Here is a 22035-nt window from a genome sequence, read left to right as displayed (position 1 = left end):
CCAGGCGGCACACAGTCTTGTTAGTTACTTAAAATGTCTCTAGTTAAGGCATCATTTGTGGTCAGCTTTCTTCAGAACAGGCCGCATGCCTATCTCAATATGGCTGCCGAGCTGTGCTCTTCATTGTGTTGTCCTTTTCAGTTCATGGTGTGAGAAGGTCTTTCTTCAGTTTGGTAAGAGAGAGAGAGGGTGAGGTAAAGCAAGCAAATTTATAGGTTTTCTGTCCAACCCCTAGAGCCAATAGGACATCTTATGGTACTTAAAGGCTTCTGATACAAGCCAGTTCCAAACAGCCATACTTCAGACCAATGGGGCAGAGAACATCTTCACACCTGCCCTCCAAACCATATGTTAAGGTAAAGCTTGGCAGTTAGGCAGCCAGGCTTTCCTGTGGGGGTTGACTGAGAGACTTCAGCAGAGAAATATTGGTCAAACTTGTTTGAGGCACTTCCCCCAACTCTGTCGTAAAATTACAAAGAGACTGATTCCTAAAAGGGGGGAAGGGGTTCTTAAACCATCAAACCATTGCTGTTATTATAATGTAACACTAATATTTCATTGCTTGATATAAGTTACAAATAAAGACATACAGAATATCAACTTGAATGCAAAATTTCACATCACAACACTCCACCCCGATAAATCTTTTGTGAAATGTCTTTATATTGTAATTAAACAGTCTTAATTGTTTGAAGAGTCTGTTGAATAACTTGTGCTTTGATTTGCAGTATTTGCTTTTCCAATGTTAAAAACTGTGCGTGACCATTTGTCAATTATGTATCTTCTTTATTTCAAAGGCAATCTGAATAACTTGGATGCGCTCCTGATGACTTGTATCTGCTCCGGCTTGCTTCAACTGTTTCTTTAGCGTTCTGCAGTCTTCATATGTCATCAGATCTGGTGGTTCAAAATGAGATAAGTCCACACCTTCCACTAACCTAACCCACTGCAGTTTAGTCTATTGTGTGAATTCTTTCCTTAATCTGTACTTGTTTTGTGTCTAACCGCTAATTAGACTCCTGTCCCAAACTATCCATTTAAGCATGTGCAGCTGTACAACTAACATCAAAATTTGTAAGGTAACATGCCACAGGTGCCAGTACAACCACTTCTACTCAAGTGAGAGCACATGTGCCTCTGCATAAACTGTTCACAAACCAACATTTGTGGCCCCTCTTCACACATTTGGGGTTGACTTAGTTGCCTCTTGTGTTTTTCTACCCATGGTGCAACCCTTGACTGCCATCAGCCTTTACCAGTATAGGCTGGCATCACTACCATTAGACATCACAGCTATACAACTCTCATCATTCCCCCTGTAGGCCACCCCTAGAGTTGTTTACTCACCATATGCATACTCGTTGTGCTAAACACCTCGGTTCAGAATTGGCCCACTGGTCCTCTGCCTGTACCACAGTTGACAACTGCAGCAGGGCGTCCATATTTTCCCAATTAGACTATACCTAAACATTGGAGCCCATATGACTTGCAAATGTACCAGCTGCACCTGCTTCACCAATTTGCTCAGTGTACCTTTCTTTAATAATAGTATTAATTATATTAATTATCCCACTTAATTAATTAATACCCAGAATCTATCATTTATGAACCCAAAATTAATCCCCTTATTTTGGCATTCCTAACTGGTTTGTTCAGTTTCCACTCCTTGGAATATAAATTTGCAGCAGTAATGAACAAACCTTTCCTTTTAAACTATAGCTATTGTGACTATTCCTATTAGATAGATAGATAGATAGATAGATAGATAGATAGATAGATAGATAGATAGATAGATAGATAGATAGATAGATAGATAGATAGATAGATAGATAGATACTTTATTAATCCCAATGGGAAATTCACATTCTTCAGCAGCAGCATACTGATACTATTATTGCATGACTTGTGGACTTGTTACTAACTTAAACCCCGGTAAGTGTCTTTTTCTTCATGTCTCTTTAGTTCTTCTTCATGTCTTTGTCTTTAGTCTTTGCTTGTTGTCTTTTCCTAGCTTCTTTATTCGTTACGCTATGTAGGCAGGTCTACAAAATGGAAGGTTACAAAGCAGTTTCTGTCCATCTCACCTTCTTGGTTGTCGAACTGGTGCCAAGACTCAAACTTTGCTTCTGGGCATTCATTGGAACAGCTTGGCTACTAGTTCCACTCCACTCCAATGCTTTAGTTGTAACACAGTCTCCTGCATGGATTTTAATCTGCTAATTGCCTTCACTATTTATTACCTGCACCAACCAAAAGTCCATAAAACCTTACAATAGAAGTAGCACTATAGCAAAAGGTCAGAAAATTGAAACAGAAATAACTATTTTCCCTTTCCTGTCTTCCTGTGCTACCCTTCTATTTTTTTCATTGCCTATGTGTCCTTTTTTATTGTATGGTAACTGCTACCTGAAAATGTGAGCTAAAACCTCTCCAAAATCCAAGTGTCAAATCCACAGTGGCTGTCTTTTTAATGAACTGGTCAGTCAGGTTTCAAATTACTGAACCTAAATGTGTGTGCTTTTTAATGTGTGTGCTGGGCCTAGCAGAGCTGTTGGGACCATCACACCCCTGTGCATTCCGGAATTACTGCTTGAGCTTGTAAACCTTCCTGCTGCACCATCCCCCATCCTTTATTCTTTGGCTTGTCCTGTTTCATTCAAACCAACTCCTAAATTGGTGCACTTTTTTTCCAACTCAGTCATTCTTGCACTAGTACTTTCAGACCTTTCACACACAAGCACTTGGATTCTTTTCATTTCCATTGTTCCTTGTTTTAATTCCACACTTTATTCACTCAGTACCCATATGCCATTATCCAGTTCAAGCCATTTAGTCAGCAATTGCCATTCAAACTCACCAGCTTCTGTGCCTTCTATCTGATTTTTTTGTCCTAAATCAAATTTCAGTGCCGCACTGGTTACCTTTCCTAACAGTGGTGCCAACCAGAATCCCGAGCTGTTTTGTCATGTGGTGGGTGCAGCAATGTGTTGTACCAGTGCATGCTTCCCAAACTGACCTGACCTGATGTGATTTCTAAGAAAACATAGATTCCACCTTAGCAGAAGAAAAAGAACTGAAATAAGTTAAAGTAAAGTTCTGGATGAAGGAGCATTATCTCCAGCTCAACCTGGCAAAGGCAAATTTCCTTGTTATGCCACCTCATCCATCTATTCAACACATTGTCTCTGTTCAGTTCGGCTCTTTATCACTAACACCTACCATGTCTATACACAACCTTAGGTTGCTGATAGATGATCTGCTGTCCTTCACTGACCATGTTGAAACGGTCTATATCTAAATCTCTCTATGCAGATTCACTCCATACAAACACCCACAATATCAAAACGTACCTGAGTAAGTCGGCAGCACAACTCCTGGTCCAGGCTTTGGTCTTTTCACATCTGGACCACTTTAACGCTCTGCTGGCAGATGATTCAAATGGCAGCAGCACATTTGGTGTTCAACCAGCCACAGCAGGCAGATGTCATTCCATTTTATTAGATTACTACATTGGCTCTCTGTAGCAGCACATATTAACCTCAAATCATTGATGGTTGCCTACAAAGTAGTCAACAGATCAGCACCTATATAAATGGATACTTTGTGAGGACCTATGCTCTTTTTTGGCAACTCTTAGGTATGTTGATGAACAGCATCTGGTGGTGTCAACTATGCATGATATTGAATCTCAGTCCAGACTCTTGTGCAGCTCTTGGCTGGTGGAACAATCTGCCCACATACATTAAAAATTCTCACTGTCTCAATGTGTTTAAAAAGTGTTTGAAGACTGCCTTGTTTGGTGAATTTCTGTCTAACTGATATTGATAGGTTCTTGTAACCAAGGAATTTTAACTAGCTAGCAGTTTGTTCTTAGCAGATCATTTGTGGTAATCAGTTTTATAACCATGTCTTGAGCTAACTAAATAAATATAAGTGTAAAAGGAGAAGGCTTCTAAAGTGTGGGATATATTCACATCAAAGCCATTAATGTGGTCTGGCCCAGTACACGTGAGTGATGGGAGATCGACATAGGCCTTAGTCAAGCACATCAGACCCAGAAATTCCACATCTGCTGGTGGCCAAGTGAAAATGAAAGTGAAGCCAGGTGTGAGGGTTAATGTACAACAATAAATCAGTAGCTCATCTGTCATTTTACTCTGGAACTTCCTCTTTGACATTGGCTCTGGCCAGTACTGCTGACTGAACACTAACAGGGCATTGTGCAGATGATCATAGAGAGAATCTCTGAGAATATTGAGAATTAATTTATGGGAGAATATACAGGAAAGAAGTTAACGAAATATTGAAGAAATTAAAGAATACATGAAGAGTCGGGTGATACAAATCAAATTATGAAGGATAAAGTAATTCACCTAGGTATCTACTTCAAGCAAAAACTGGAGCAAAAGATGAAGAGTAAAGCAGACAGCAAAATGAAGGACCTTGATGCACAGCTAGATGATTTGAAACATATGTTTACTGTCTGCATTGAACATTTACAACAAAAAATAATTACTGCTTTAGGGAGCAAAAGTAAAACGCTTTGTAGTAAACTGATGGATCATGAAAAAAAAATATCAAAAATGATAGGGCTAATAGAAGGAGTTGAAGATGGAGATACTTGAAATTTTGCTTCATCACTTGGTTTTAAAATTCAGTATGATGTCATTAAAAATGTCTTGAAATGTCAAATATATATCTCTTACCTGGTAAATACTCCCTTAGGACTATCATAGTCAGATTTGATAAAAAAGTGTTATATATATATATATATATATATATATATATATATATATATATATATATATATATATATATATATACTGTATGTATTGTCACACGTGCGCATGGGAGGCAGCTAAAGGGCCTGGGGGTGGCAGAGTACACTAATCCTTTCTCTTTTATCCCTGCAGTCCAAAAATTGGAAATTCTGCCTGGAACTGAGGACACCACTTCTGATTCTGGGCCCAATGACATCACTTCCAGCTTAGACAACATCACTTCCAGTTCCAGGGCTGATGACGCCACTTCCGGTTCTAGGCCCGATATTGCCACTTCCCCTGACCAATCTTAAAAACCGCTATAATCCTCCTGTTTGTCAGTTCTGTGTTGGACTCTTGTCTGTAAAGACTGTCAATTACTACTTTTGTCATTTTTTCAGCCAGACTTCAAGTATACAGGTAGGCTGCCCCAAACCTTTTTGTGGTGTCAAGGTTATTCATTTCACAATATATATAGTTTATATTTTTAAAGCAGGATATACATCTTTCTAGAGTTCTCCTTTGCAAGTTACGACTGCAGGGAAAAAGAGGTGCTGTAGTCATTGCAAAACCATGTCTCTAGTCCACAGGCATCAGATGAGGACTGTTGGTGCCAGCAAGGTGACACCCACCATCAGTTTTAAGACAATAAAAATAAGTACTATTCAAGTACCAATGAATGAATAAACACATTGTTAGAAAATATTGTGATATTTTATTAAAAATGCTGCTGAAAATTTTATACACGTGTCCAGCCATAAATATCATCTATCATCACTTAAGGCAAAAAATGCAAACAATATAGAGACAAACAATTTAGTTTAATATCCTACATTAAAACCCTGCGTGCCTTTTCAGGTAAAGGATCTAAGGCCAGGATGGGTATGTTTTATATGAAAAATTGACTTTATGATGTTCCAATTGTTCTCTTATTTTGACTTTTTTTTTTTAAATGGATGTATAATCCAAGTAAGTGGGTTAATGGTTATTATAGTATCCATTTTTTTTTCTTTTATAACCCAAAATATCACAAGCCTGGCACAATACTTTACATATTGCTAGCATATGACAATTTGAAATATCTAACAAATATATATTTTTTACAAACATATCCAACTAATGTAGATACCAAAACCACTGCCTTTTCATATGTCCAGTAATATGCAGGTTGCTATCAAAGCTGAGGCAGTGTTAAGGTTGCTAAAAGAGGCTTATAATTAAAGTATATACTAAAGCAGCACAGAATGAATGATGAGAAAATAAAAGATTTAAATTATACCACCAAACTGATTATTAAAATCAGTTCTTTCATCATAATGCTTGCACATTATTCACACACTATATTATATTATATATATATATATATATATATATATATATATATATATATATACAGTATATATATATATATATATATATATATATATATATATATATATATATATATATATAATGTTTCAAAGTGTATGAATTTGAATATGTTTCCGCTCTTTGTTTGTTTGCTCGTAGTGCTTTATGTCAAAATGTCAAACGTCTGTCCTGGACTGCAGTTTGTAAGCAATATTTTAACATGCAACAAGTGTAACCAGAAATTAAGATATGTTATGGAACACCAAAAAAATATGATTGGTCTGTAGGATAGTTTCAAACAAATGAGCAACATTTCAAAGTCTGTTGTTGTTTTTAACACAATTAAAGATTTTTTTTTATTTAAAAGATGATCTGATCAATATATTTACACACATCACAACTGAAAGCACAAGCTCCCTAAAAGCCATATTTAAACTGAAAACAACAATAAAAGCTTTGTTTTTCCCATTTCTCTGTTTTTTTTTTGTTTTGTTTTGTTTTTTTGTTTTTTTTTTGAGGGGTATTTTTTTTACTCACAACTATTTACATTTTTATACAAAGATTCTTAAATACAATTCAGGCTGGCAATTTTTTTCACTCTTCATAGAATTACACCATTTTACTGCATAGTCCTTTTCATATGAATTTATCCCCAATAAGCTACTTTTCTTTATCCATTTGCAAGAGAATGTCAGATCTTCTTGGCATACAGAGTATGGCACATATGCAGGTTTTAATTACCTTGTAATCATTTGCTACATAATGAAATGTCTATTTTTCATATAATTCTCTTTTAAGTCAATATTTTTTGAAGGGTGTCACTTGTGTTTGAACCCCTACCTTTCTCCATCTAAAATAGAGCTGAAATTCCAATGCAGTATTTCAGTAGTGACATTCACATTTCACAGGTTTTGTTCATCTCTAGTAATTTTTAGAAGGCGCAGTAACAAAATAATATCTTAACTTCTGTGATGAATCTCAGTTACTTAAAATATAGTTTTACGATACTGGTTATAAGCCAGCAAGAAGCTTGTGAGAGCTATACCCGGGTGGTGGAATGCCCATGGGGTAGGTTGGTACTGTTTTGACTTCCACTGAAGGTGTTAAAAGTGTGCAAGGGTTGCATTCCAGCTAAAGTGTTTGGAATCATGGTTATGGTATTAGGTGTCATAAGAGGAATATCATCAGGAGATCTTCTCAATGTAAGTGTATAGTCTGGTGGACAAGTAAGTCTTAGGGTGTCATGGGCCTGCAAGGATTCACACTCGTGATCGTGTTCAAGTTGCTTCATCTGCAAAGACATAATCTCCTCGTTCTGAATATGCGCAATATCATTTGTGGTATTTCTCTGAGGGCTGGGCCTCCGATGTGTCTCGTGGCGTCGTTTATCCTTCTTGTAGTACAAAGCTGCAAATGCCAGGATGTTTAAAAACAACAGTGATGCCCCCACGGCAATGGTGACACTTAGTTCTGTTGAGTAATCTCTCTTGTTCTCAATAAGGACCGTGGTTTCTTCTGACCCCGATTTGCGTGTATCCTTGGGTTGTTTTGGATTGTTGCCAGGGATGACAGGATGCCTTGTTGTCGATGGCCTGGGACGTTTGGTGTAACCAAAGGGTGTTGTATCCTGTGGCGGCACTTTTGTCGTTGTTGACAAATAGGGAAACAGTTCATTTAAGCTATGCAAGTGTGGTACAAGTTCCAACCAGAATGCTACCTTTGTGGCCCGGTAGTGATCTCTAACTCTTGGTTTTAAACCGATGTGCAGATACAGTTGATCTTTTGGGTTGTATTTTGACCATGCTACCTCTTCGAAGCGATTTGGTTTAGTGTGGATGAATTTGGTGTCCTGTGGGACAGGATAGTTTGGATCCCTAGAAAAAAAGAAAGAAAGAAATATTAAATTCAAAGCCAATAACTATTTCCATACAATATACTTTGGAAAAATAAAAAAGTAAATATGTTAATAAATAACAAAAATGAGAGTCTAGAACAAGAATCAGTTTCTATTATCTGAACATTTCAGCTAAACGTGAACTGAATTTGAATTAATTGCTTGTATACTTTATAAAAGATAATTAATTGTATTCACTTAATATATTTGCCATTATTTAGTAGAGGCATGTTGTAGAGATACTGTATTTGATCTTTTTTATTGCACAGTGTAAAATCAAAAAACCACCTAACATCAATTAATAATAATAATATTATAATAAAAATAATTCTTTACATTTATATAGCGCTTTTCTCACTACTCAAAGTGTTTTACGTAGTGAATGGGGAGTCTCTTCAAACACCACTTATGGATTATGTGAAGGCAGCCATTTTCTGCCAATGTGCGCACCACACATTAGCTGTTAGGTGGTAAAGTGGAGAAAGATAGTTAGCCAGTTAGAGACAGGGGATGATTAGGGGGCCAACATGACTAGGCCAAGTTGGGCCAGGACATCGGGATACATCATACTCTTTATTGAGGATGCCCAGGGAACTTTTATAACTACAGAAGGTCAAGATATTGACTTTATGGCTCATCTAAAGGGTGGCACCATTTTGACAGCACAGTGTCCCCTTCTGTGCACGGGGGCATTGGGATCCACTTACAAACTACAGGGCAAGCGCACCGCTGTGGGCCTCATCAACACCTCTTCCAGCATGTAACCCAAATTTTTCCTGGTTGGTCTTCCATTCATGTAGTAACTGGGCCCAAACATGCTTAGCTTAAGGTAGATTACCTACTCTGAAGTTCATGTACAGATTGTACAATTTTGATTTATTTTAATTAAGTTCATTTGTAACTTAAAAAAATTATAACATCATTTATTGGTCAAATAACATTTTATACTTTTATACACATATTTTCTATTTTGCAAAGTCTTTAAATATCTGTTTAACACTCATTCTGTTATTTTAACCTGTTAGACCACAGATACATTTGTACTAACAAAAGCATAATTTGCACAAATACCAAAAAATTATTGGAGAAAACTAAATCAGTGCAAATGTAAAAGAAATATAAACTGCAAACACAAGGAGCAATCACAGTATCACTACAACTAAACTGACACTCTTGTGCAAACTCCAAAGGATATATGAGCTGGAAGAATTTATGCATGACATAATTCATAAATAAATATACTCCACAGTTTGAAATGTATACATGTAATTTTATTTAATAATTTTTCAAAAGATACCTGTTGATGGTGTTACTTAACTCAAAAGGAATTAATACTCTACACAGTATGTAAATGAGGCTCTGGTTGAATATAGAAGTTATATGAGGTGAGACACAAAAATAACAGGACTGGGCTTGGGGCTTTCCTGGAAAACCGTTTGGAGGTCGACCAGACGTGAATCATAGAACTATATCCCCTCCTACATGCCCGATCAAACCGCTGACCGGCTAGGTATATCCTGTGAATAGCCCTGTCAGTATTTGCACAACAATCGCTACACGAGTTACCGCAATAATGTCGAGTGAAAAAATCGAACAGCGAATCAACTTCAAATTTCTCGCAAATTTTCCCTTTTTCCGTAAAGCAGTTTTTGACTGACAAAAACATTCCTGTCCTCGATCATCCTCCCTATTCACCCGATTTACCTCCATGTGATTTTTATTTGTTCCTGAAAATCAAAAGTGACCTGAAGGAAACACATTTTTCTTCAGTGGATGAAGTGAAGACAAAAGCGGCAAGCCTGTTGAAGATCATCAAGCAAGAAGACTTCCAGCACTGTTTCTATCAATGGAAGATACATATGGAGCGGTGTAGAGATCAGGAGGGGAAGTATATAGATGGTGACAATGTTTAGAATGCTGTAATTCATCAATAAATATTTTTTTTTTACCAGTCTGTTTATTTTTGTGTCTCACCTCATTTATTCACATTTGCATTTTTGTGCGTTACATAAATCTCTACTGCATGCATCCATCGAATTATGTTTAGCCAGCACTGCAAAGTTCCATAATTCCAACTCCAAAATGAGCTAATTCCAACTTAAGGTATACAGGTTTTGAATTACACAGAATTGTATGCGATATCTAAAAGCATTACAAGAAATGTATATTCTTCTTCCATTTCATATTTGATCCCTTTGGAATTGTCAGCAGTGAGAATTAATGGGGCATCTGGCTCTCATATTGATAAATGGACTGATACAACACAGCTGCTTCTACCATGGCTGCCCCATTGTCCTGGCCACAACTCTAATACATAGCTTTTCTTCTTCTTAATGGGATTGGTGCTGTGTTATTCCCTCTCTTTCTGGACATCACGGTTGCATTAATTCTATCCTTTCACTTTATTGAGCCTTGTGCCTGGTATGAGTTCAGAGGTGTCTACAAGAACTGTATTTCCCTAGTTTGCTAGTATACTGCCATATATGGAGAGTGTAGGTTTTTAAAAGGGAACGGACCTAAAATTTAAATATAGTTAAAAATAAACAGGCAAGGGCCAAAACTAGAAAGTCAAAATGCACTGTCATCAAGGCTAAACAAAATCCAAAGTCGAAGTCCAAAGATGAAGCTAAAGTTATTGTACCTGGAAACACTAACCAATAATGATCACATCCTAAGGGTTTCTTAACCCTGTAATCACAAATGCAAGGAGACAAATTGTATTAACCTTTAACTGTCACACTAGTGAGTCACAGATTTCAAAATTCATAACCACATGACCTAACAAAAGGTCACTGCATTATGCAACAAAGTCAGAAAAAGTCAACATCCTTGAAAATAAAAATGGTGTTGAAAAGAAAAATGAACCTTTTAAATAAAAATCAACTGGGTATTTCAAAACTCAGAACAGTGAAGAAAAAAATGCATAGAAGTTGCAAGAAAGTTTAAAAAATCCAAATTATAACTGGCTTTCAGTAGCACATAAGGCCAAAATGTAACAGAAATGAAAAAGCCTGTTCATTCTGATCCCACCTGAATTTGACCAACATTTGATCAGCTCGCTTTCTGTGTTTTTCATTGCTTTGATTTATATAATGTTATGATTGTCAGATCTGGCTGCAGGCACCGTCATCTTGTGTCTTTTGTTGTTGGAAATTGTGCCCTGGATGCTACCACATGGTTTCTGGTAAGTGTGATGCGTGAAGCATGGTACCGACAATATAAAACATGGTCTTTTCCTCCATGTCAGTGTATTTTGGATTGTTGATAAAATATTTAGAGAGTTAGGACTTTGTTTGCTTTTTGGCTTTGACTTTTTTTTGTGTAGAGACTCCTGCAAACAAAATTGTCCACCCATGGCTGTGACATCACGCCAATATATTGCAAAATGAATATTAAATTTGATTCGAGCCTAGTTTTGGAAAATGTGACTTGCTTGTATGGAATTTTACTTGATTTTAATAAATTCAATAAAATGTTAAAAAAAATTTGTTGAAATCTGACTTTGTTATCGCAAAGTCTAAAATTGGCATACATCTTGTCAGCCTTTCTCCTCATTTATAAAATCTTTTCACAATATTTAACTGAATGAAAAATATATCTATTTTAACTAAAATACATAACATACATTAACATAAAATTCTCACACCTGCTTCATTTTTTTTAGGGTGACAAGGTCTGTTAAAGCCTATCCCAAGCAACACTGGCTATGACACACGGTACCATAACACATGTGTTTTTGAGGTCGTGTGAGTAATACCAGAATACTTAGAGAAAACCTAACAGACAAGAAGATAACACTCCACAGAATGTCCAGTCATGGAGTTCAAATCAAAAATGTTATATCTGTCATTCAGTGAAGGTACCTACTGTACCGCTGTAGGGTCTGGATTAAGCGAGTCAGAAAATGACATGTTATAGCAACATCTGAGATCATTCACTTAATAAGCAATGGGCAAAACCTGGGGAACTGCCTGTGAGCCTAAACTGAGAGGATGTAATTTCACTACACATGTGGGAATAAACATACTGCTCAAAAAAAATTAAAGGAACACTTTTTAATCAGCATATGGCATCAAGTCAATGAAACTTGATATGATCAGTTAAGTAGCAGAGGGGGTTGTTAATCAGTTTCATCTGCTTTGGTGTTAATGAAATTAACAACAGGTGCACTAGAGGACAACAATGAGACAACCCCCAAAGCAGGAATGGCTTAGCAGGTGGAGGCCACTGACATTTTTCCCTCCTCATCTTTTCCGACTGTTTTTTCACTAATTTTGCATTTGGCTACAGTCAGTGTCACTACTGGTAGCATGAGGCCATACCTGGACCATACGGAGGTTGCACAGGTAGTCCAACTTCTCCAGGATGGCACATCAATACGTGCCATTGCCAGAAAGTTTGCTGTGTCTCCCAGCACAGTCTCAAGGGCATGTAGGAGATTCCAGAAGACAGGCAGTTACTCTAGGAGAGCAGGACAGGGCCGTAGAAGGTCCTTAACCCATCAGCAGGACTGGTATCTGCTCCTTTGATCAAGGAGGAATAGGATGAGCACTGCCAGAGACCTACAAAATGACCTCCAGCAGGCCACTGGTGTGAATGTCTCTGACCAAACCATCAGAAACAGACTTCATGAGGGTGGCCTGAGGGCCCGACGTTCTCTTGTGGGTCCCAGCTCACTGCCCGCTTGGCACCGTTGAGCTCGATTGGCATTTGCCATAGAATACCAGAATTGGCAGGTTCGCCACTGGCGCCCTGTGCTTTTCACAGATGAGAGCAGGTTCACCCTGAGCACATGTGACAGATATGAAAGGGTCTGGAGAAGCTGTAAAGAACGTTATGCTGCCTGTAACATCGTTCAGCATGACCGGTTTGGTGGTGGGACAGTGATGGTCTGAGAAGGCATATCCAACAGGATAGACAATGGCACCTTGGCTGCCATTAGGTATCAGGATGAAATCCTTGGACCCATTGTCACACCCTGCAGTGGGTCCTGGGTTCCTCCTGGTGCGCAACAATGCCTGACCTCATGTGGCAAGAGTATGCAGGCAGTTCCTGGAGGATGAAGATGGAATTGATACCATTGACTGGCCCCCACGCTTGGCTAACCTAAATCCAATAGAACACCTCTGGGACATTATGTTTTGGTCCTTCCAACACCGCCAGGTTGCACCTCAGACTGTCCAGTAGCTCAGCGATGCCCTGGTCCAGATCTGGGAGGAGATCCCCCAGGACACCATCCGTCGTCTCATTAGGAGCATGCCCCAACATTGTCAGGCATGCATACAAGCATGTGGGGGCCATACAAACTACTGAGTACTATTTAGAGTTACTGCAATGAAATTCCGGTAAAATGGACTAGCCTGCCACATCATTTTTTCACTATGATTTTCAGGGTGTCTTTGAATTCAGCCCTCTATAGGTTGATAATTTTCATTTCCATCAAACGATGTGGCATCCTTTCTTTCCTAATACATTAACCAGTCCATATCAGTATACATATCTGGCATGATTTTTTTCCCATTGTGATCTGATGTATTTTCAAAGTGTTCCTTTAATTTTTTTGAGCAGTTTATTTTGGCAATTGAGAATGCTTGATGACACACTTCTACTATCCAACTGTAAAACAATATCTGAAGTTACGCACACTCAGTCCAGATAAACATGGATAGAAAAAACAAACTCAATACAGACACTGACCAGGTTAGCAATCAAAACTGAACTTGTGGCACTGTGTATTATTATTAATAATAATAATAAATAATAATAATAATAAATATTATGCATATAGCACCTTTCCCATGCTCAAAGCACTTCACAGTATTCAAAGGAATATAATAGAAATAAGAGCAAAGATAACAAAACAATATCAAACATTAAACACCAAATAATAAATATTCGAAAGTAAAAATTCTGAATTAGATTAAGAAACATACAGGAAAAATAGAAAAAAACCCATGAACAAATAACACAAGTTTTGTACGATTACATGTAGGAATATACAGTAGATGTTAGAATCACCCACAATGTTATGGAACAATGAATAGGATAAGGGCAGATTCTGTAGTCACTTTTACAGCCAAGCGCTGGCTGACATTGACCATTCAATGACTATTTGTTTGCTTTTGGTACAGAGTAATACAGATATTTGATGATCGGAGAAGTGAAAAATGACAATGTCCTACAATAAACACAGTAATAACAATCCCAGCCAAGAAGTATGTGCTATGGGAAAGCAAACACTCAGATAGAGTTGCGTCATTTAGAAAAGGAAACTCATGAAGTTTGTTTTTTTCTTGTTTTTTTTATTTTTGTGTGATACATACTATAAAGATTACAGTTGCAAATAAATCAGATAATTCAGTGTTTTACCACTGAAGAGCCATTTGGTAAACATGGTAATGTTAGGTAAAGAAAGTTTGCTGCACACAGATCAGTCAACGGAGTTTATTTTACTCTTGTGAACAGAATGGCGTACTGCAGAATTAAGAGTGCTGATGAGCTCCCAAGCACAGCCTAGTGACCTGTCAGCCCCATTACAAAGTTTGCAATCCTGCTAAATATACAACGTATTAAGACTAGCCATGGTACCTTTCAAAGGCAGATAACAGAATGATTAAAAAAATATTTGCTTTCTCTTGCCTTACTTCAGCACCTTCCCTCTGTATTTGCGTGTGTGAATATCTCTTCTCTGGTGCTTCCTCTCTCAAGTGCATTCCTGTAATACCTGCTTCTCTGTTATTATTTTTGAGGCTCCTTTCTCATATCCTGTCCAGTTTTATACTTGCCATTTTTGAAGGCAACTCTCCCAGCATGCCTCATACACCTTCACTTCACCTTGTGCATCTCACACATGCACTTCCTTTTTCGTCACATGACCACAACCAAACTTACCAATCACACCAAAGCAAAACTGACCAATCAGATTGCTCAGAGGGACTGGACGCACAGATCTTAATGTTTTATTATGTAGGAGATAGATGGATAATTGCTGTCTGATTATTTGCTCTTGATGGAGCATTTAACAAAGAAAAGTTAATCATTATAGTGTAACAGGAGCTTGCTCTGCAAAACTGCACCATCCACATTGAAATATCAGTTCTATTTACTTTATTAAAACTAAATGTGTACATGTAATGTCAGCTCGGTTGATAACACTGATTGACACACACCTGCCTAATATGTCACTGCAATGGTACCCCCACCCCCCAACAAGCAAAATCTGTGCAAAGTAAACCTTCTTTGGCACATGAAGATAACATATTCTTTCGTTTCTCAATACTGACTGCAGTACTAGGGTGTTGTACTGTGTTAGCCGTTATGAATGTAGTGAGAAGTCAAGCAAAATGACACCTTTTATTAGCTAACTAAGCTTGCATATTGTAATCTTTTTAGTTAGCCAATAAAAGGTGTCATTTTGCTTGACTTCTCACTAAATACTGACTGAAATGAAGTGTGTGGGGTGGAGATTTGAGCTTCACAAGTCCTCCATGGCTCAAATTTTCAGACTACTTAGCTGTATTTCCTAAAGTAATGTGTGGAATGTTTTAGGCGACTGCCTTTCTCTTGAAGTTTTGTGAAATCAGACATTTGAGACTGATGGTCAGTAATGGCCAATGAAATCCACAGAATAAGTCACTGACGAGAGTTGAGATTTTGCTGTTCGCTCTCAGTTTTTAGAAAGGAGCATTGACTAATGGCTGAAATGACCAATGTAATCCACAGATTAAAACACCAGCAGAGATGGGGACGTGAACCTGCACACCAGTCAGCGCTCTTCTCTAAACTAAAATTATGACTGCATGGTTTTATATAATGTTTAATAAAAATACCGGCAACTGTATACTTGCACATACATTATAAAGACTGGCATGATGAAAATTACAAAAACTGATTTTGTTTTCATTCAGTTCTAGTTTTCAGACATTTGTTTTCATTTTTATTTTAGTTTTAGTTAAAAAGATTTTTTTTTTTGTTAACAACATGTTTCATTTTAGTTTTTGTTGATGGGAGTAATGCTGCCATCCTTCTCCTGATTTGCACCTTTAAACAATAAGCTCTTAGATCTTGAGGACCGTTGTTACATCAGCACATGGAACTAAGAAACACTTGAGGAAATCCAGATTTTATTTTGGTGCAATTAGAATTGCTTCATGTCTAGTGAATCAAATTACCTTTGTGTGTGATCTAAAATGTGGTTGGTTAAAAATAAACATATCTATCATTTATGAAAATTTTTTCAAATATCATAAACTATTGTAAATAAAAATGTTGTAAAGATAAATTAAGAGGCATTTGACCATGTGTGAGAATGTGTGTGCATTCTATAAATGAGTTACAACCTTGTCTAAGATTGGTTCTTTACTTGCACATGGTGCTGCTGCGATATAAAGAAGATATGTATTTGTATATTAATGTTTTATCAATGGGGTGGAAAGGTATTTAATCTTGAGGCAAAGCTTTGCTAGTGTTGTACTGTAAAGCCCCGTGCATTGTAACTCCTGCATAGATTATGCCAAGGGTACCTCATAGCCATGAGTGAACTTCCCAGTGAATGAATGAGAGACACAGACAAGAGGAACTGCGTAAACAGTCACTCTTTATTGCAGCAAGTGCCACAATCAAAATTTCCAGTAGTGTATCATGCAATAATCTGAAACAAGTCACGGACAAAGGAACTAATGAAAAAATGAAAACAATAGTTATCCGTGTTCATGTATACACCTGCACAGTAAACTATGGAGTAAAAATAAATAAATAAATATATTCTATTTGTCATCCCAATAATAAATAATGACTGTCAGTGAAGGGATCTCAAAATAGACTGCTCACCAACTTATCCCAATATATCCACTCTTCTTATAAGCCGGAGGTTGCTCACCCTGCATTCTTTCTGCTCTGAAATTAGTAGATAAAAAAGAAGCCCCCTTGTCCCAGCCTCATAGTTTTAAATATTTGTGTGGTTTACTTGACCAATCAGAACCAACATTCATGTGAATTAACTACTTCAGCTTAACATCATGACGCTTGCCACATGATGTGTTCCTTTCAAGTTTTAAAATCTATCACTCAGAAGCATGCATGTGTGCAACTATGTTCTCCTCAACTCTGAGACTTCCAAAAAGTCAACACAGGTCCTCTTTTCTGCCAGCAATCACCTGACTGCACCACTCCTTTAGCCCATAGAGGTAAGCCAACACCAGCATTAAGGTTCTTTGTTTTCCAGGAGATGTGCAGAGATTTGTACGCCTCTCAAATTTCTCTGACAAACTTTGAGCCAAAGCACATCCAAATGCCACATTACTGAGCTGGTCCACAACAGAGGGCCAAACTGCACACCCCATGCCCTTTGCAACTCCTTAGACCTTTCCCTATTGTATTACATAGCAAAAAAAAAAAGAATCTTCCGACTAACTTCAGCTTTGTGCATCAGTCCATCAAATGTACATTCAACACGATCGTGTTGACCTGTGATACAATACTATATATACAAAGCTAAGTTATAATATGATATTATTATGAATACATTAATATATTCAACTGTGTTGTAATTTCTTTGGGTTACAAAAACATATGAGTTTTGAGGTATATATACAACATTAATATGATGTTTTATTGATAAATTATTAAACTTTCACACATAAGCAAAACATGTTAACCAATTTTCAATTCTCAAACTGATGAAAATTCTACTTTAACTAACCACGGGGAAAAATCCTACTTTTGCCTTTTTATTTTTTCAACAATTACATTTTTCCATGGCTTGTAATAACAGACAGAGTTCACATTTAAAGATTACTTTTTTCCAAACAGCACTTACTTTTCATCCATTGTATTCTGTGTTGTTACTTTATGTTGAGTAGCAGGATAGTGAAAAAAACACATAAGAGTTTCATTGTACTTTATATATATAACAATCCGTAAATACATACTATATACAGTATACAAAATTAGATGGGGAGAACATGCAAAACTAATGCGGACCCTGCTGCTGTGAGAAAGGAATGATAACTCTGTGCTACCTGCAGAAGCTGGTATAAAAGGTGCTCCACAAGCAGCAGCGGCAGTGCTGAGAGCTGAGATGGGGTGTTGATGGTGCAAACAGCAAGCTCAACACTTGCTGAGCCTCTAAACTATCACCTTATTCAGAGGCTCTATTAACTGTACTTCACAAGACAGATTACTAGTACAATTTGCATGTTTGGTAGAAAAATGGTGAATGAGATTGTGCTCCTGATGCATTACTGGCAATGAAGAGTTGGGAGAAAGAGTGGCATATGGATTGCTTCTGCCCCTGGCTGAGCAGAGTGTGGGGGGAGCATGTGTTGCCACATGATTAAAACAACCGCTGAAATAATAAAGTAAGCTTCTGTATAGTGAAGACGATCAGTGATCGTAAGTGTGCCATTTTTAGTTATTACTGATTAGTTGACTACAGAACAGAGACAGCATTTCACATCAGGGCATCAACATTCAGTGTCAATTGACATTGATGTACCCAGGTGAATCTCTACATTGAAGAAGAGGAAGAAGAAGAAGAAAAGCAGAAGAGCTTTTAAAATGGTTAAATGTCACAACAATGTTTTGCTTTGTGTTTTCTTTCCTTCTTAAAATGACAGAGATATGCTATTTTGCAGTCTGTGTGTAATCTCAAGATATAGATTAATACTTGATAACATGTCTTGAAAAATGGATGTATTTAATAAGTTTTTTCATTTTCCTGTGTATCCATTAGCACCACTGTACATTGCAAAATCAAACAAGAACTTTTAAAATTTTATAAAAAAATGATTCACTTAAGAACACAATTCCATGTGGCAAATTAATATATACCATGAATGTGAAGAAATAACTGACTTGAAAAATACTAAACATCCTTTAAGGACACTAGTTTCATGGAGGTGAATTCCATGAAGGACAGGAGGAAACAAAGTCCAGAGAAACTTTCAAACACTACAGTTTTCTTGCTCCTATACCTTCTCTTTCATTATATCAATGTGTGAATTCTAAATTCAGTATAAATCAGCCTTGACGCATCTTGAGCTGAATAGACTGTCCTAGTTTGTAGTGTCTTAAGAGACTTGGGGTATAACTCTGTGCACAGAATTCATACTAAAATATTGCATACGGACAAAAACAGAAATGTGCATACACACAAAAAAAATTCAGATGCATAAAACTGTATGCAAGAAAAGTTCCACACACTTCCACTTTATAAATCCCAATCAAGTGAGTTTTATCACATGTGTATGTGCCTAGAGCTCCACCTGGACTCCTCCGAGAATTTAGCATATTAGAATATGCAAATTAATTAATTAAATAACACTTTCCATTCAGTGTTTGTTAAAATACAATGGTAAAAGCACGTATAAAAAAGAATTTCACCAAATGCAAAGTGGAGGTCCTACTCAGTGAAGTGGAGGTAAGTAAATTTGTACAATTTGGTGGCTTAGATAGATAGATAGATCGATACTTTATTAATCCTAAGGGGGAATTCACAATAAAAAAACGTTGTAAAAGTAAGTGTGTCCAGGGAACGAATCCACATAAAATAAAATGATAGGAGTGATCAATAAAAAAGAGAAAAATAAAAGTAGAAAATGAAGTCGTGCACGGAGCTGCTGAAAAGGCTGCCACTCTCGGCGGCGCCTGAGTCATGAGGCAATGGAATAAGCAACAAAAGGAAACTGATGAATTGGAACTCAAAAGTTCAAGTTCAGAAAGTTGCACAGTGTCCAAAATAAAAAAGAAGTGGTCAGATGTCAGAGTTGACATGTAACAATGAGAGACTAAGTGTCACATGAAATTGCATTAGAGCCACAGAAAAGAATAAAAAGGTCTGAGTTGAAATTAAAGTTGAAGTGTTGTATACGTCATATGTCCTACTGACACTTGATGGACTGAATGAGTGTGTTTATAGCTCTTAGGATAAAACTGTTTCTGAGTTTCGAGGTCCATGGAGGAAAGGCTCTAAAGTGTTTGCTAGATGGGAGAAGTTCACATAGACTGTGGCATGGCTGAGTGGAGTCCATGGAGATGCTGGTGGCTTTCCTGAGGCAGCATGTGCTATAAATGTCCTCCAGGGCTAGAAGCTGTATCCCGATAATCCTCTGTGCTCCCGACACAATCGGCTGTAGAGGTTTAAGATCAGCTGCTGTGCAGCTGTGATACCACACACATATACAATGGGTTAATATATTCTCATTGGTGCACTGAGAGTAACAATGCAAAAGCAGCAATGGTATTTGGACCAGTTTGGCCATTCTGTGCACCATTATATCGTTACAGAATGATTATAATCAAGTGCCTTAAATTTGTAAACAATTTACAGTGAATTTCAGTGTATTTGATACACTTCACATCCTGGATGCTAATCTAGAAAAGAAAGGGAAACCACAGAAAGAGTAGCACTGCTTTGATGCTGAGTCCTGTTTTTGCACATACGGTGTAAAGAAAGCAACGAAAAATCTCAGATACTTGACCTCACCAGATCATGTACTGTATTGTGTGGTGACAAATTTAGCAAAACTCTATTAATTCTTCCCTATGTCTCTCTACTATCATATAGAATCTAGCCAGGCTTTCTTTTGCCATCTTTTCTCAGGAATGCCAATGAATGCAATGCAGTCACTAATTTAGCAAAGAATTCCACAAATAATAGACAGATTTTGTAGTGCAAACGATAAAGACTAAATTGGCATTTTAGATTGAAAGTGGTAATCAGCTTGAAGTAATGACAATGTTTCACAGCTGTTTTTTAAGAAATGTATGCTTTTTTCTATATGGATGATTTGAAATGAAATGGGACAAGAAAATATAATAATTATAATGCATCCCACTAAAAAGCAGGAATACTAATTCTTTAAAGACACAAAGTAAAAACCTTTGAGTATTTCTGGCTCAACGAATCAGGAGACAAACTAATAGTTTAATTAAGCCAGTAATTTGGAAAATGTCAAGCCTTAACCTCATAAAATATGAATTAGTATATACTAAAATATGAATTAATATACTAAAATATGAATTAGTATACTTTGAATAATACATTATAAATTATGACTTATAAAGGTATTAAAAAGTTACAAACAAATTATATTGTATATAAAATAGCAAATACTACTTTCCACATAAGATGCATTGTTTGCAGAGTTCCAATACATAAGCAGTAACAGCTTAAAGGACTTGAAATATTCATTAATCAAAAGAACAGAATGCAAAATCAACATATTGTAACTGGAAGCTTAAATAATTTTATGTTCCTATTCTTCAGTCCTGCTTTTTTCATTACAGAAACTGAGAAGACAATTCTAACAACCACATGTTGCATTAGAGGAACCAAACATGGATGTGATGCCCCCCTAGGGCAATGTACAGTTATAAACTAACCCAAGATGCACATGTGTGGAATGGGGAAAATCTCACCTATATATGGAAACAATGTGAAAAATCCACACAGACTGAATTCAAACCCATCTATTAAATTATAAATTAAAAATCTGATATTTAACAGGAATTGCATCTTGACAGAGGAAAAAATGTGCTATTTGATGTATATTTTTGCACCCCCAATATACAAGAAACTAAGCTCTGACAGAGTTACATATAGTGGCTAGTTTCAGTGTACACCATCTTGAATGTATTTTCTTGTACCTGTTTAATGTAGCTAGCATTCTGGAGTTCTATGTGGAACTGACTTCTTCCCCCTGTTGAGATGAATGTTGGGATTTTTCCTATACAGGCATCATGGCCCACTTTACTTCAATTTGCAGAATCACAAAGATTCAAGGATTGTTCAAAAAGAATGTCAGGTTTGCTTAAGTCAAAACACTATTGTAAGACATTGATAGTTGTGTTAAAGGGTATATGCTAAATTTGAAGTAGAAAACAACTCTAGACTAAAAAGCAGATAGTTCTTCACAAGAACGAACAAAATATATATTTTTTACAAAGTCATTATTTTCCCTCAAAGTTTGGACACCACTTTATTGTATATTGTATAACACGAGTGTTACTATAACAAAGGATCGTTTGTCA

General features: G+C 36.9%; 1 protein-coding gene across 2 annotated transcripts in view; it reads right to left on the bottom strand.

The window, feature by feature from the left end:
• Window positions 1-6434: 6434 nt before the first annotated feature.
• nlgn4xa (neuroligin 4 X-linked a) overlaps window positions 6435-22035 on the bottom strand; it is a 553330-nt gene continuing 537729 nt past the window's right edge. For both annotated transcript variants that reach the window (XM_051927218.1, XM_028800872.2), the window contains one exon: window positions 6435-7984. In XM_051927218.1, coding sequence (XP_051783178.1) covers window positions 7150-7984 — 835 coding nt within the window. In that variant the 3' untranslated portion in view covers window positions 6435-7149. The remainder of the gene's footprint in view (window positions 7985-22035) is intronic.

The sequence above is a fragment of the Erpetoichthys calabaricus genome, chromosome 4 (genome assembly GCF_900747795.2).
Source record: "Erpetoichthys calabaricus chromosome 4, fErpCal1.3, whole genome shotgun sequence".
In the NCBI taxonomy this organism is placed as follows: Eukaryota; Metazoa; Chordata; class Cladistia; order Polypteriformes; family Polypteridae; genus Erpetoichthys; species Erpetoichthys calabaricus.
This window is presented reverse-complemented; position numbering and strand designations above follow the sequence as displayed.